Source organism: Aethalodelphis obliquidens, unplaced genomic scaffold (assembly GCF_003676395.1).
Source record: "Aethalodelphis obliquidens isolate GAN/ISIS:26980383/991018 unplaced genomic scaffold, ASM367639v1 scaffold8, whole genome shotgun sequence".
Lineage (NCBI taxonomy): Eukaryota > Metazoa > Chordata > Mammalia > Artiodactyla > Delphinidae > Aethalodelphis > Aethalodelphis obliquidens.
In genome coordinates, this window is record NW_020837952.1 from 61,902,614 (window position 1) to 61,917,145 (window position 14,532).

Consider the following 14,532-nt stretch of genomic DNA (forward strand, 5'->3'; position numbering starts at 1 on the left):
CTCCCCCTGGGAACTCAGTGTATCCACAGCCACAAAGGCACCTGTGGGAGAAAAGTCAAACTTCACCAGAGCATCAAAAAATGCAAACTCTGCCTCATTGTACTGAGCTGTTTGTACCTTCCAGTGAGCAGAGGTGGGAAGAAGGAACCGCTGATGAGAGATGGTGGGGTCCACGGTCTCGGGGTTTATTTATACCCCTGGCTGGGGTATAAATTCCGATCGCTCGTTTAAAATATTTTACTAATATTTGTCGGGACCCTGAAAATGTTCTTACCTTTCCTTCACCTGCCAGTTTCATTTGAGATGTTTATATCAAGCAAATGATTCTCAACTTGGATCAGACCCCTTATGCAAACATGATGCTCATGGCGGGGGCTTTCCTGATAATAGTGAAACGTTCCAGATGACGTCCAAAGCAGGGATGCGGTTAAGGAAACCGGCAGAGCACCAGGTCCTGACTGTTTACCAGCATCCTATAACATCCCAAAGAGTGTGTTATAAAGTGGAAAACCCCGGCTACCAACGTCAGTGTCAGTATATACACATTTATATTTACAGTGCGACCATAGCCACAGAAAAGCTGAGCGAAAACTACGTGTAGAAGAAACTGGAAATAAAATTAAACTCAGGTAGCCTGGAAGTGCTTTACACGGTAGACTTGTGCCTGATTTCCCGCTTTATTTACAAGTTTGAGTTCTTCACATTTTCTTCCGTGACTGTGGATTAAAATGATCGGTGCCGATCATCGTACCCCCCCCACCACTCAGGATCTCGCACGCGCCCTGGGCGCCGCCTGGGGTTCTCTGCGCCCCTCTCAGTGCCCACACCGGCCTCGCGGTGTCCGAGGCCCGGGCAGGCCGGGAGTGCTCGGGCCGTGGCCGTTGAGAGCCGTTCGGTCTCTGGCCAGGTTGCAGGTGCTGAGTGAAGGGCCCCCCCCCATTCTTCGCCTCTGCCTCCCCAGTTCCCGGTGTGCTTCGGGGGAGTGGGAACCTCCCAGGGTGAAACCCAAGGGACCAGCCGTTGGGGGCCCCTTTGGGGACCTGTGCCTGCGTTTGCTTTTCCTCTTTGATTCCAGCGTGCACAGGGCGATGGCCGTGGTGGTGGCTCAGTGACTCTGGAGACCGTTCCCCAGGTCTAGGCCCTGCACTGGGCCGCCTGCAGCACACCTTCTGTGTCTGGACGCTTCTTAGGGCAGCGATGGAGAGCGGCTGTGCTGTTTGCAAAATAAATGTTGGTCTCAAATAAGAAGAAGAAGTTAATTTGTTGGACATTTCTGCAGTCAGGCCTTTTGCGGACCTTCTCGGCACCCAGCGGCCCCAGTGGCCCTCCCTGACTGCGGGGACCTGTAGCATTTGCGGCAGCCGTGAGCGAGGAGGCCACCTGACCAGTAGGAAAGGAAGGGCCCCCTGTTTTAAAGGATTTCTGAGGGTTCTTTTCTTGGGAATGCATTTCTTATTATTGACAAGTTGGAGAGCCACACAGTTGATTATATTATTTTGAATAGAAGTAGCTTCAAAAATTTTTGAAAGGAGCCCATTTTGCTTTGACCTTGTGTTGTAATCCATGGACTGTCTGTCCAGGTTGTGTTTTGAGCCTCATACTTTCTGTGATTAGATTCCATGCGGTTGGGTTAGTTACAACGTAAGCAGTTTTTAACTTCCTGTTCAGGGTTCATTTGCTGAAGGTAACAGAGGGAAGAATGGGTTGAAATGTAGCAATTCTCGATTGACGGGTCATCAGGGGCATTGCCAGGGTGACTGAAAGCCTGGTTCCTGGCGAGGCCATGCCTGGTGAGTGAGCACAGACAGGCTTTTATGCAGACACATTGGAAGCGGCCGTGGACACGGACCCCACTGCAGTCTGCGCATGAGACCCTGATGTCGGGCGCCAGCAGATGCCATGCCCACTCTCGCCGTAAACTGCCTCACAGTTGGGGCGTCAGTAGCCTGAAAACACGAGCGGAATTTTGGAGTTGATGTGTCTGAATGATTTACTGAGGACCAGGAGATGTTGATGGAAGCTTGCGAATGGCCCTGTGGCCAAGTCACCTTGTTGGAACTGCCAGTGAAGGCTGCGCCGTCCATCAGGTCGGGCCGCAAACCCTTCTAATGAGCCGGAGCTTAAGGGCCTCCATCACCCCAGCAGCGAAGGTGCTCCCAGTGTGACTTCCTGGGAGTGCACGTCTGGGCTTTCATCGTGTCATTAGTAGTAAAGTGGAACACAGCACCTTATTCACCCCAACCTGGGGGCCCGGAGGGGGGGCCTACCCACTCTCATGGGGAGTTGGGCTTGCACCGTGGAGCCCCGCGCCCCAGCCAGACCGCGAGCCGTGGCAGGGCAGGGCCCAGGGCCCCCGTCTCAGCGCCTGGCTCGCCATCTGGGCACAGCAGAGCTCTGTGGATGTTCATGGCCTCTGGCCTATTTTGTCAGATTATTTTGCAGAACGCGTTTATCCTTCTCTTAGTGGAACTTCTGTGTTTTGTGTGTGCCCTGTGGTTCCTGAGGCTGTTTCTCTTTACCTGGATCAGCGCTGGCTACCTTAAACTTTGAAATGTGACCGATTTTATAGGTGAACTCATTATATTTAGTTGAATTTATTAATAACTAGTGCTACTGATCATTTCTTTATGTTTTTTAAAAAAATATACTTACTTATTTAGGCCGCGCTGGGTCTTAGTTGTGGCAGCAGGATCTTTAGTTGCGGCACGCAGGATCTTTAGTTGTGGCATGCATGTGGGATCTCGTTCCCTGACCAGGGATCAAACCCAGGCCCCCTGCATTGGGAGTGTGGAGTCTTACCCACTGGACAACCAGGGAAGTCCCCATTTCTTTATGTTTTTAACTGACTTTTTCATAAGTAAGCTTTTCAAGTATTTTCCTCATTTTTACCAGGCTGACATATATTTTTCTTGCTGGGAAATAACTCTTCGTAGATTGCTTGATATTACTCCGTGGCCTGTACTGTGTTGCAGATGTCTATCCAATTTGTTTTACTTCCTCACTTTTTCACTTCCAGCTGTTTTACATTTGAATATGGTGACGCAGACCAGGTTTTCCTTCTGTCCTGGGCTTTTCCCTGGGAGGGTCTTTCTCTGAGCTGCGCACACACACCGAGTTGGGATTCCATCATCACCCTGGGGGAAGTGCCTCTACGCGCACCTTCTGGGGCGACTTTCTGTCCCAGCGCGGCACCCCCGAGCTTTCCTCGACCCCTTTCTGAATGCAGTTCACCAGGGCTTTTGGGAGCAAGCAGGGTCTCGTGTTGGTCAACCTTTCTTTCCATTTGGCTGTGTTAGTAATGGTGAGGGAGTGTTTTGCTGATTGATTTAAAGACCCGTTTATCCTTTGAGGAATTATTTTTGACTTAATTAGATAAAGGGAGTAACTCAGTTGAATGAATTGATTGACGATCAGTTTGCGTTTGGCAGCTGAGCATGCCTCCAGGAAGCTTATTCTCTGTATGAATGACTGCTGTCCGCCTTCTGAAAGCTGGGTCTCTCTACAGAACCTGCTTCTGATTGGAAACACGGCATCAGAAAGGTCTTAACCCAAAGTCTCCCACTCCTTTCCCCATCAGGGAATACTGAAGGGCTTAAACCCTTTAATTCAGTGAATAGATGTGAAAGCTTTCGTCCTGTGGGCCTGATGAGAGAGGGTCGAAGCCCCACTGCATCTCAGATGAGCACTGTGGGTTTAATGGTCTGTGTGCCCCTGGGGAAGGCCAGGTGTGTCCTGCTTATGACTCTTGGAGCACGGAGAGGGCGGGAGCCCGTGAACCTGGGGGCCTGTTTTCCTGAGAAAGTGTGCCTGCAATTCTCAAAGGCGAGCTCAGCATGAGCTGCAGCCTTTCAAGGGGGCCTCAAGATCAGAGGGAGCTTGGCCTTCTCAGAGCCCCCTGAGCTTCTGCAGAAAGGAGGCTGTTAGGGCAGCCTGTACGTGACATCGTTTGGAAGAGTGCCTCCTTCAGTTTGAAGGAATTCTCCTTGGTTGACTTGTTGTAGTGGAGGCAAGTTAGACTTTATGTATAATCTTAAATTCAGCAATAATTTGGCTATTTCCCTTAACCAGAGACATTGGGGTAAGGTCTTTTTTCATTCTTCCTAGAGTGCGTTGGCATAACTTTTACTGTGTTCCAGGTCCAGCTGTTGATGTAGTTACTCCTCCCTCCTAGGCTGTCGGCTCTTTGGTGGCAGTCTGCTCATTCACTTGGCGGGTGTTTTTTTGTTTTGTTTTGTTTTTTTGCGGTACGCGGACCTCTCACTGCTGTGGCCTCTCCCGTTGCAGAGCACAGGCTCCGGACGCGCAGGCTCAGCGGCCATGGCTCACGGGCCCAGCTGCTCCGCCGCATGTGGGATCCTCCCGGACCAGGGCACGAACCCGTGTCCCCTGCATGAGCAGGCGGACTCTCAACCACTGCGCCACCAGGGAAGCCCTGGCGGGTGTTCTTGGGGCGTCTGCTGTGTGTGGGTGGAGGGCCTGGGGACACGGAGGGCAGGGTGGGTATGGCCCTGCTCTCCAGGGGCTCTTACTGCAGTGGGGGGACAGAGCACACAGGTAAAGCAGCAGGGAGTGACACAGCTCGTGACACGTGCCATGGAGGAAGTGCCGCGGGGCGTTGCCGCGTCCTGGCCTGCCACCTGTCCTCTGCAGCAGGTGGTCCAGTACCTGGCATTTCATGGTGTGGAGTTGATCTGTTCTCTGGCAGTGACTTTACCAATGGGGGACATGAGTGGTGCGGCCCAGGATCTCATGTGAGCCTCTGTGGCGGCTGAGGTTCACACGCTCTGTTTGGGAGCATCTCCCCCGCCTCCGGCCTTCTCTTCCTGTCCACAGTGCTGTCCCTCCATCAGGTCCCTGCGCCCCCCACCCCCCTGCGTGCAGACGCCAATGCACAGGCGTCTCCACGGCTCCCCTTCCCGCTGAGGAAGTCTGGCTTTGGAGCCTGCCGCTGGGGTCTACGGAATCAGGATCCCCACCACCTCTTGTCCCGCCTAGTTGTGCAGACGCCCGTGCAGCTTCCTGGCTCTGCCTCCTGAGGCCCCTCCCTCACGTCACCTTCTTTCCCGTCCCTGTGTGCTCTGTTCTGCGTCTTCCCAGGCCCAGTTCGGATGCCACATCTCCCCTGCTCACGCCTCCCCGGGGGTCAGGTTCTCTGTGCTCTTCTGAACCTGCTGTGTCTGCCCCTTGTCCCTGCTCACTCTCCAGTTGGCTGGTTCTTTGTTCACAGACACGGCCATGTGAATTGCATCTTCCTAGAGATAAATCAGGTCAACAAATGTTATCAATAAATAAGGCCGATAAGCAGAATGAGTGAGTGAGCGCGTCCGTGACGAGCGCGTGCACCGGTGCCCTCTTCCTCCAGGCTCCGCGGGTGGTTCTTGGTTTCGTCTTCACCTGCCAACCATCCCCACGTTTTCTTGCACATACAAGTGCTCAATACAAGTTAATAGAATCAATCAGTATTTCCACCAGTAGCGTTTCTGTTACCAAAAACTCTTGCTCACAGAATTATGAAAAAAATCAAAGATCCCTTCAAGCTAAAAGAATGTTATGAGATTAAAAATTTTTCTTTTGCCAAAAGGACATTATGAAAACAAGGGTCACTAAAGATACAGAAATTTCCGTTCACTCTTGGGCTCCTTACCCACACCACCACTGCCGTTTTCCCGTGTTGCCAGGAGGCCCTTTCCCCTGGGGATCAGGTACCTGTGTTGTTATAGGAAGAGACCAGTAGCTGCCCGGCCCCGCCTCTGTCCTGTTCCCGAGAGCGTGCCTTCCGCTTGGGGCTGCACGTCTGTGACACTGGAAGCCCCGATGGGGGGTGTGCTTGGGGTGGGGTGGGACGGAAACATAGCCTGTTGTTGGTGAGAGAAGGTCGATCCTTGTCACTGGGGTCCCTCTCAGGGCCGGAGGTTGACAGTTGAGCGTGGCCCAGCGGTGCCGTCTTGCCTGACCAGGGGGGAGCGCGTGGTCCTTGCTTTTTCCTTGATCTGTTACCCCTTGTCTGCTGACAGCCCATCCACCCACGTGTGCCCGGGACTGTGGGCTGCGGGTCTTCAACCCCGTCACAGAACTGGACATTCTGACAGGGTGTAGTCCGTGACCTTGCGTTGAACGTTATTTACGTTAGAATTGAGCATTCCTGCTGCTCAGCCAATCTGATCGTAGCGTCCGTTCTTTTTGCCGGGCCAAGGAGTTTCGTGAATTTACAGCCTTGAGTTGTGACACTACTCTGGCCAAAGCAGGATTTTTCCCTACATTGGAGCCCAAATCTATGTAGTTAAGTGCTGGAGTCTCCATCATCAAAGTGTCAGGGTTTCAAATTTACAACTCCCAAGTTGAGCGATGCAGCAGCTTAGACAGGAGAACGGTCCAGCTTGCTCACACAGAAGGGACTAGTTTCGATTACCAGCTAAGCTTCTAATTATGTGAAGAGGTTTATCGCAGGGCTCGTGCACAGGGGGTGATGGACGTAGTCGTAACAACAGCGTTGGTCCCCTCCCTGCCCTCGCTGTTCCCCAGCAGGGCCGGCGCTCTTCCCCACACCTCGTGCTCAATGAGGCCGCTCGCTGTCCAGCGCGCGCTGGCGATCGCTGTCCTGGAATCCCGTGATGGTCCCAGCGCTGTTTAAACTGAGCAATTTCCCCTTTCCAGTTAGGGAGGAGGCCGTGGGAATCCCGCCCCCAGGAGACGGAAAGCTCGGTGAGCTTGTGCGGCAGTCCCACGGGGGCGGGGACAGGGGATTGTTACTTACGCACGAGGTCCTGCTTTTCTAGAGCTGTTGCCATGCAGGGAGGTTAGGGACCAGGGCTCCTTCCTCCTCTCCACATGCAGTCAGAGGCCCCAGTGCCCGTCCCGTCCAGAGCGGCGGCGACACCAAGGGGACCAGCACAGCCTCTGGGCTCTGCCCTTCCCGGCCCGCTCCCTGCCCGCAGGCCCTGTGTCTGTCGGGTGTGGGTGTTCTCCTCAGCGGGCTGTTTTCAGATGAAACGGCCCCGGCACCAGAGGACGCGCTGTGGAAACTCAGGCGCGACACTCGGTCCGTCCGTCCGTCCGTCAATGGTGGGCACCCTCGTCATCGCAGTGTCCTAGGGTTTTGAGCTCATTTATCCAATGATGCTCTGTATCTCCTGGACATGGAAACATGGACAGGAAATCTCTGCTCTCTATTTGCCTAAGGCAGGTTTCGGGATATTTCACAGCAGCAATTATATCCCTGTGTGGTTTTCTCCTGACCAGGCTGAGTACCTTCCATTCTTTTAATAGTTTCCTGTATCTGCCCACCTGCCCACCTGCCCAGTCTGGCAGAGGCTGGCTAGCACTGGCCCCACCCACTGAATGCCAGCGGGTCCCCTCACTCTAATCACTCCGACCCCCAAACACCCTGTGAGCTTCTCAAACCATTTACAGCACCACCACTGTTGGGCACTTTTTCTCTAGGGTTATTTACCTGTGGAAAAGACAGACTTTAGTTAAACTATCCCAATGGCTTAACCAACGTTTTTCCCCTATTGCTAAAACAACTGCATTGTGAAAATGGATGTTCTCTTCTTACCCTGTACCCTTCCGTAGAGAATAAAGCGTGGTAGTTTCCTACCCCATCAGTCACACCCCGGGGCACCCACGGTTCTCCGTGGCGTCCCTCTGAGCAGTGTTCTCCGTGTGCACGTCTACGCAGACGTGCAGCGGTGGAGTTTTCCATATAAATGGAGTTGTGGGTAAAGAGGGGATTGTTTTACAAACTGCTTTTTAAACAAGCATATGGCAGGACAGCATTTTCAAAGAATTTATTTAAATCATCCCCTAAAGGTTTTCTATGATCTAAGAAGACAAGTGAGATTCTTTTTAATTAAATGTCTGCTTTTACGTCCTGTGCCTTTATATTTGGTTGTGGTCCACTTGGGACTCCTGATCTACTGCCCAGGGCTGTGGCGGTCAGCGCCTTTTCTGCCTCAACCCAGGCGCTGAGGTCTGGGGAGGGCTTTAGTCCCCCGCTTGCCTTTTCTTATAGCTGAGGAAGTGTCTCAGTGCTTTGAAGGCCCTTGAAAGAGGGTACGTGGACGGAAGACCTCCAGAGGAGCCCTCTGATTATCGTCAACGCGGTCCCCTGAGAACGGAAAATAAATCCAGCTCTGCGCTAGTTTGGGGGGATGCTGAATCGAGTTTCCCAGCGAGCAGGTCTCCGCCCGACGAGGTGACTTGCACTCCTGTCTGCGAACTTGATCTTGCAGCAGGAAGGGCGTCGTGATGGGTGGGACCCGGTGCAGGGCAGCCCTTACAGCGCAGGGCAGTGAACACCATCTGTGAACTGGCGGTGATGACACCTCCCGCCTCGGCTGCCACGAGAAATTCCGGAGCCAGGCCATGTGCAGAATCAGGTGGGCCTCCATCCCAGGGTGTGCTCAGGGCGTGTGGGCATAGGGAGCCTCCTGGGACTGCAGAGTTCCAAGGCCGGGCGCCTTGCTGGGCCAGCCCGGCGGGCAGAGCGGTGCGCAGTGCAGGAGGGAGGGCCCCAGCCCCGGAGCGGGGCAGCTGGGCTGGTGCAGGTTCACGGGGGCACTCGGGCAGAGGGGAGCTCAGGGCTGGCCCCGGTGCACTCTTCATCCCAGTCCCATGTCACAGGGAAGGGGCAGGGCCGCCTGGGTCTGCCTGCCAGGGCCTTGACTGAGCCCACAGCCTGGGTCCGAGTAACCCACCCTTCCCCCATCACCCGGTGACTATCTGGTACCTAAATGTTTCCGTTTTCCATTTTTAAGTTGTTTTCCCCTTTAACCCACCAGCTTCTTGGGGGCGTTTGTTTCTCCTCATCTCTGTGCCCAAGGGTCCGGAGTTTAGGGACACAGGGAGGGCCTGCTGCCTCTCGTCACTTTGCCTCGACGTGGGGATGACCCAGTGACCACCGAGGGGCGGGGGATAAACACAGTGTGGCCCATCCGTACGGTGGAAAGTTATTATACCATAGAAAGGAGGGAAGCACTGTCACAGGCTACGACATGGTGACCCTTGGAAACATCGTGCTCAGTGAGAGAAGCCAGACACGAAAGGCCACGTGTCCTGTGATTCCACTGAGGTGAGATGTCCACACAGGCACATCCATGGGGGCAGGACGCAGCCTGGTGGCTACTGGGGGCTGGGAGGGGCAGGGGGAATGGGGAGTGACTGCTAATGAGGTCAGGGTTTGTCAGGGGCGATGAAAATGTTCTGAAATTAGATCGTGGTGATGGTTACCCAACCCTGTGAATATACTAGCCCACTGAGTGGTACACTTTAAAGGGGTGAGCTTTACGGTACGTGCATTACATCTCAATAAAATAACCCTCCAAACCGAACCAAACCAACAAAAAAACTCGTTGAGTGAATGAGGGGGAGCAGATGAAGGAAGGGAGGTAAGAGTGCTGTTTTCCTTTGCACAGAAGGACAGACGTGCTTCCAGGGAGACGCGGTCATTAGAAGTTGGATCTGCTCTGTGGTCTACATGGCCGTGAGGCTGTGCCCGGTTGGATGTGTGTCCGGGGCCGTGGCCTCCTGTCTGGGCTCCTGAGCCCCCCGTGGAGGCCCCAGCTGGTTGGTTTCCCCGCGGAGTGCTGGCCTGGAAGGACCCTCCCTGTTTTACTTTCCGATTTCTGCTGTGAACAGAGGACGGAGTGGGAGGGTGTTCACAGGCGGCTCTCCCAGCCCAGCACCTGGTGGGAGTCAGGCCGTGTCGGGCTGCTGCTGGGGAAGCGATCGAAGCCCGGGTGTGAGGTGTGCACAGGTGCGGAGGGCTGGCCTGCTCTGTGGGAGCAGTTACGAGTCCGGGCTCCGGGACGGATGGCGGGTCCACACCCTGACCCCACTCCTTACCAGGCTGCCACCGGGCCGGCTCGTTGTTTCTCTGTACCCCATTTCCCAAGGGGTGCAATGGTGGCCGTAATAGAGTTAATGTGTTTAAAACATGAAGAAGAGTGCCTGGCATCTAATAACCACTCAGTAAATGTTAGCAGTTATCATTATTATGATTATTGTCATTTTTACCCACTTAAAACTTTCTAAATATATTCTGGGCTGAAATGTTTCTTTTCTTGAAGAACATTTTCCTTGCAAAGCTGCCATACGCATTAGCAAAATACACAAAAGTAAATAAAATTAGAAGAACAGGATGCACGATTTAAAAAAAATTATGAGTGTCATGCTGGATGACAGCAGTTTTTACAAGGATCTAAAGTTAATCTCTTCAAATGTCTGATAAGCTATTTCAATTAGGCGTCTGTTCTGCATTTTAAAGCTTTTGAGTTATGCTTTCTCATTCGATTTTTTATGCTTGGAGGAGGAAATTATTCAGAGCACCGTTGCCTATTCTTTCGTTCAAACACATCTGTGTTTTTGCTTCCTTCGTGGTTGCTCACAGCATAGAAGTATTTACGCAGTGTGGCTTTGGGAACTCTAACCTTGGAAACGGGTTTTTAGAGGGGTTGTTACTGAATTAATATGTGAATATATGAGAAGCAGAATTTTAGAAATCTTAGGAAAAAACGTTCAGACCTCAGTGAGGAATAAGTAATAAATTGATATTTTAGGTCCTCTCTTATTAGGATGTGAAATGCCTGAGAAGCAATGATTTACAATATGTTAATTATGTTAATTAATTGGAGAGGATTCAGAATATGAATTATCTGCAACTAATTAGGTATTAAAATTGAGAACCATTAAGCGATGAGGTGGAAGATGCCAAGTCATCTAGCTAGAGCGAGGAGAACGGGCGGGGGTGGGGAGGCGGGTCCTGCTGGCCGAGCGCACGTCCTCGTTCACCCCGTGGGCTGACGGCTCCCTGTCTTTCCCCTGCCCCGCGGCACAGATGAGGAGGACGTGGACACCGCTGACGTCTCCTGCGTGCCTGCGGACGCGCTGCGCAACGTGGAGGCCGACACGTACTGGTGCATGAGCCGGCTGCTGGACGGCATCCAGGTGAGCCCCCGGAGGCAGCGCCCCCCCGTGGCGTCCCTCTGGCGGAGTTCATACTCCTCAGGGTGACTGTGTGTCTGCGGGCGCACACGTGCCTCTGGAGCCGGTTGGAGGGCACAGCGCAGGGCTCGGAGGGACCAGGCCCCCCCTGCAGAGTCCGATCCCCGCGGGTATTCCACCCCCCCGCCCCCACCCCTCACCCCGCCCCACTCGGCCGCCGGTGACTGTGGTCCTGCCCCCCAGCGCGGGGCGTCGTTGACGAGCCGTTTCACTGTCTGCGTGAACTGTGTTCAGAGGAACCCGCCTCTTAAAGGGCGTCAGACTTAAAGGCCTTGGCTCCGCCTCCGTGACACCGGGCTGTCAGCGGCCAGCCCCACCATCCCCGCCCGCCTCCGGTCAGGGATCTCAGCGCTCAAGGACAAGTGACGCTGCCGGGTCCCAGAGGGAAGCATGAGCTGGAGGGCAACCTGCCTCCCGTGGCTGGGGCTTCTGCTGGACCTGGGGTCAGCTGGGCCCCTGGCTGGGATTCTCCCTGGAAAGCCGGAGTCTTCCGGGGCCTGGGATGGTTTTATGGAATCATCCATTCCCCTAAATCAGGGGGAAACTCACACACAGTGCCCGGGGAGGAGGACGTTGGCAGGTCAAGAGCAGGAAGATGGGCTGGAGCCTTGCGTGTGGCGGGAAGTGGCCGCGGTAGGTAGACGGCCCTCGAGCCAGCTGTGGGCCATTTTAGGCTTGTCTGGTGCCCACACAGCTTTGCCAGACGCTTGCCTGGGGCCGGGGCTGCACCCACTCTGGGGCGGGAGAAGGGATTTAGGGCCGAGCTCCCGGGCTCACCGTGGGGTGAAGGGGAGAGGTGTGAGCGCTGCGGCACAGGGCATAAAGCACGCTCCGACGACACGCATGCGGGGAGAGTGGGACCTGGAGGGGGACCGTGAATTTGCCAACAGAGGAGAGGAAGAGCCTGGGGCGGGGTTTTGGTCTGAGGTTCGTTCCGGTCACTCACTGGAGGACGGTCCAAAGATGGCCGCCACAGGATGGACGCTGTGCGGGGGCCTTGGGTTCTGCCAGGATCCCCTTGTCCCAGGTAAGGAAGGCCCTTCCACCTGAAGAGAGAGGACTGGTGTTGCGGATGCACTCGTCACAGGCGTTTCCCACCAGCTTTGGCTTTTCCTGAGCTGTTGTCATAGCAGGCGTTCCTGATGCCGCCCACTGGAGAGGCCTCAGCTAAGCTGCTTGATTGGATGGAAATGGCCCAAGCAAGGTTTTTCTATGATGTCATCTAAAGGCTGAGTGAGGCCCTGAGGTTTAATTTGAATAAATCAGCTAGGACGATTCTGTTGAAGCAAACTGTGTGGGTTCCCATTCCCCTTGATAACTTAGGAATTGACAAAGAGAAAGCAGAAGCCCTTTCTGGAGTTGAACAATAGAAAGCTTGTATCTGAGAGCCCAGCAGGACTCCTCCTGACTGATTTTGTATCTCATAAAGAAAAACGTGCCTGCTGGCGACAGATTTTGGCCCCAGCATCAATTCATCGTTTCTCTACTCTGCTAATGTTTTCATATTTTTCAGTCTTTCTCCCAAAACTTAAGACTCTTTTCCTCCTTGGAAAGGAGGTTGAATCATAATCTGAAACTTCTTATAAATTTCAGATGTCACTTTTCTGCTCATGAGCGGTGGAACTTCTGCTATTTAAATACAAGATTATCCGGCTTCCACTTGTAAATAAAATCAGCTGTACCATGAAACCGATACTGGCTTTTCATTTTTCACCTGAGATTCGTTGTCTGATGAAATGGTTTCTTGACAAGGGTGCTGCGTGGAAGGCATAATGCTTCTCTGGTGTGTGTGTGTGTGTGTGTGTGTGTGTGTGTGTGATTACCACGCACGCCAGGCCAGCAAGCGTTCAGCGATGCCCATTACCAGCATCCGGGGAGTTTGGGGGGGCTCTTCTGTAATTCCCTTAGGTGAGGCCATCCCCCGTGACCCCATGCAAGCTCCGTGGGGGACTTTTCAGTGTGTGCAAGTACTCTCGCCATTGTGGTTTGGATAAGTGTGAGGATATGAACTGACTTAAAATCAAGAGGAAACATGGACCAGGTGTCATAAACCCATTGTACGCTATTATAAATAACATATTTTTATGATAAGTGAATATTTTCCCAAACAAAAATGTTTAGTGAGAAGAAAGGCATGGTTTTACTTTACGTGCCTTGACAGAAGACAGCTGAACTCTCCTATGTGTTTCTCCAGTCAACCTGTTGTAGTATGTTTTCCCTTTAATACTGTACCACAGCCGAACAGGTGGTAGTTTCTTAAAGGTCATGCAGTGTGAATGTGACGTCACATCCGTGGACGTTTTGTGCTCAGTCACAGGAAAATCCATTGACCTGTCTTGCACTTGGAATAGATCTCTTACACACGCATGGTTCTGTCACATCAGACACTGGTCACTGGAAAATCCTGGATGCCCGAGGTATGCAGATCTTCTAAACATTGGTGCGTCTCATCATACAGTATCAAAAAATCACCTTTGTTAGTGTTACCACCGTCTCATAAGGAACTGTCAAGCCCAGAGTGGTGGAGAAAAGTTCTCTAAAATTCAGATTTGGGCTTAAAAGTGCAAATATTATTATTGGCAGCAAACACTGTGAATTGGTTCCCTTGAGGTGACAGGGTAACTTTGTTCATTTTTGAGAAAAGGTCTGCCAGATACCCAAGTTTGAATAACCAATTTGCCTGTTGGTCATTCTTTCAAGTACGTTTTCTCTTGGAAAATGTATCCAGTTCTGCTCTCAGCTCAGAGAATTGCACCAAAAATTGCTTTTCTGGAAGAAATCAATGTTTTTGGGTGCACGTCTCCAGAGCTTTACACGTGCTTCCCATTTTTGCCATAGAACACTGAAAAGATGTTTATCAAGGGTCAAGATTTAACCCAATACTAAGCATAAGATTAGGAACTTTCCTGTGTCACCCAGGACATCCTTCAGTGAAACTGCCTCTTTTTAACGCACGAGTGTGTGGCATTGAGTACGGTTGTGGACGCGGCCTTGGTCTGTGCCGTGAGCCAGCACTTCTACTTGCCACCACTTCCGTAGCGTGACAGCAAATGGCAACACGGCGACAGAGGTAGGTGATGCCTCAGTATCATTATGAATGCAGTTGGGACCTCAGGGTCCCAGGGAGCCCAGCGGCTGGCTGAGCACCGTGGGAGCTGCAGCCCCGCAGGGAGACATGCTCTCATGGAGGGGCCCCCAGGGTGAGCTCACAAGAGGAAAAGTACAAGACGGAGGACGTGCGCCGCGAGGGAGCGTCGGCTGGCCCTGGGGCTGGGGGAGCTGTGCCCTGGACTTGGGATCCTGACACAGTGGGTCTGTCTGCCCATGTCCTGCTCCTCGGATCCTGGGCATCGTGAGTTGACTGCATGTTCCCAGTGGGGCCATTGGGAACGTGAGGTGGAGGGCCCTGACGTGGGCTTTCCCGTCTCGTTGGCAGGATAGAGCCACACTCGGGTCTCATAATGAGGTCGATTGTCCTCAGGTATGACGTGAGGAGTCCAGCCAGAGATTTAATTTTTTTTTTTTTTTTTT

The 14,532-nt window shown here is 53.0% G+C and overlaps 1 protein-coding gene across 1 annotated transcript in view; it reads left to right on the plus strand.

Moving 5' to 3' along the window:
• TBC1D22A (TBC1 domain family member 22A) overlaps window positions 1-14,532 on the plus strand; it is a 313,594-nt gene that overhangs the window by 173,066 nt on the left and 125,996 nt on the right. The window contains exon 9 of the mRNA XM_027108023.1: window positions 10,835-10,944. Coding sequence (XP_026963824.1) covers window positions 10,835-10,944 — 110 coding nt within the window. The remainder of the gene's footprint in view (window positions 1-10,834; window positions 10,945-14,532) is intronic.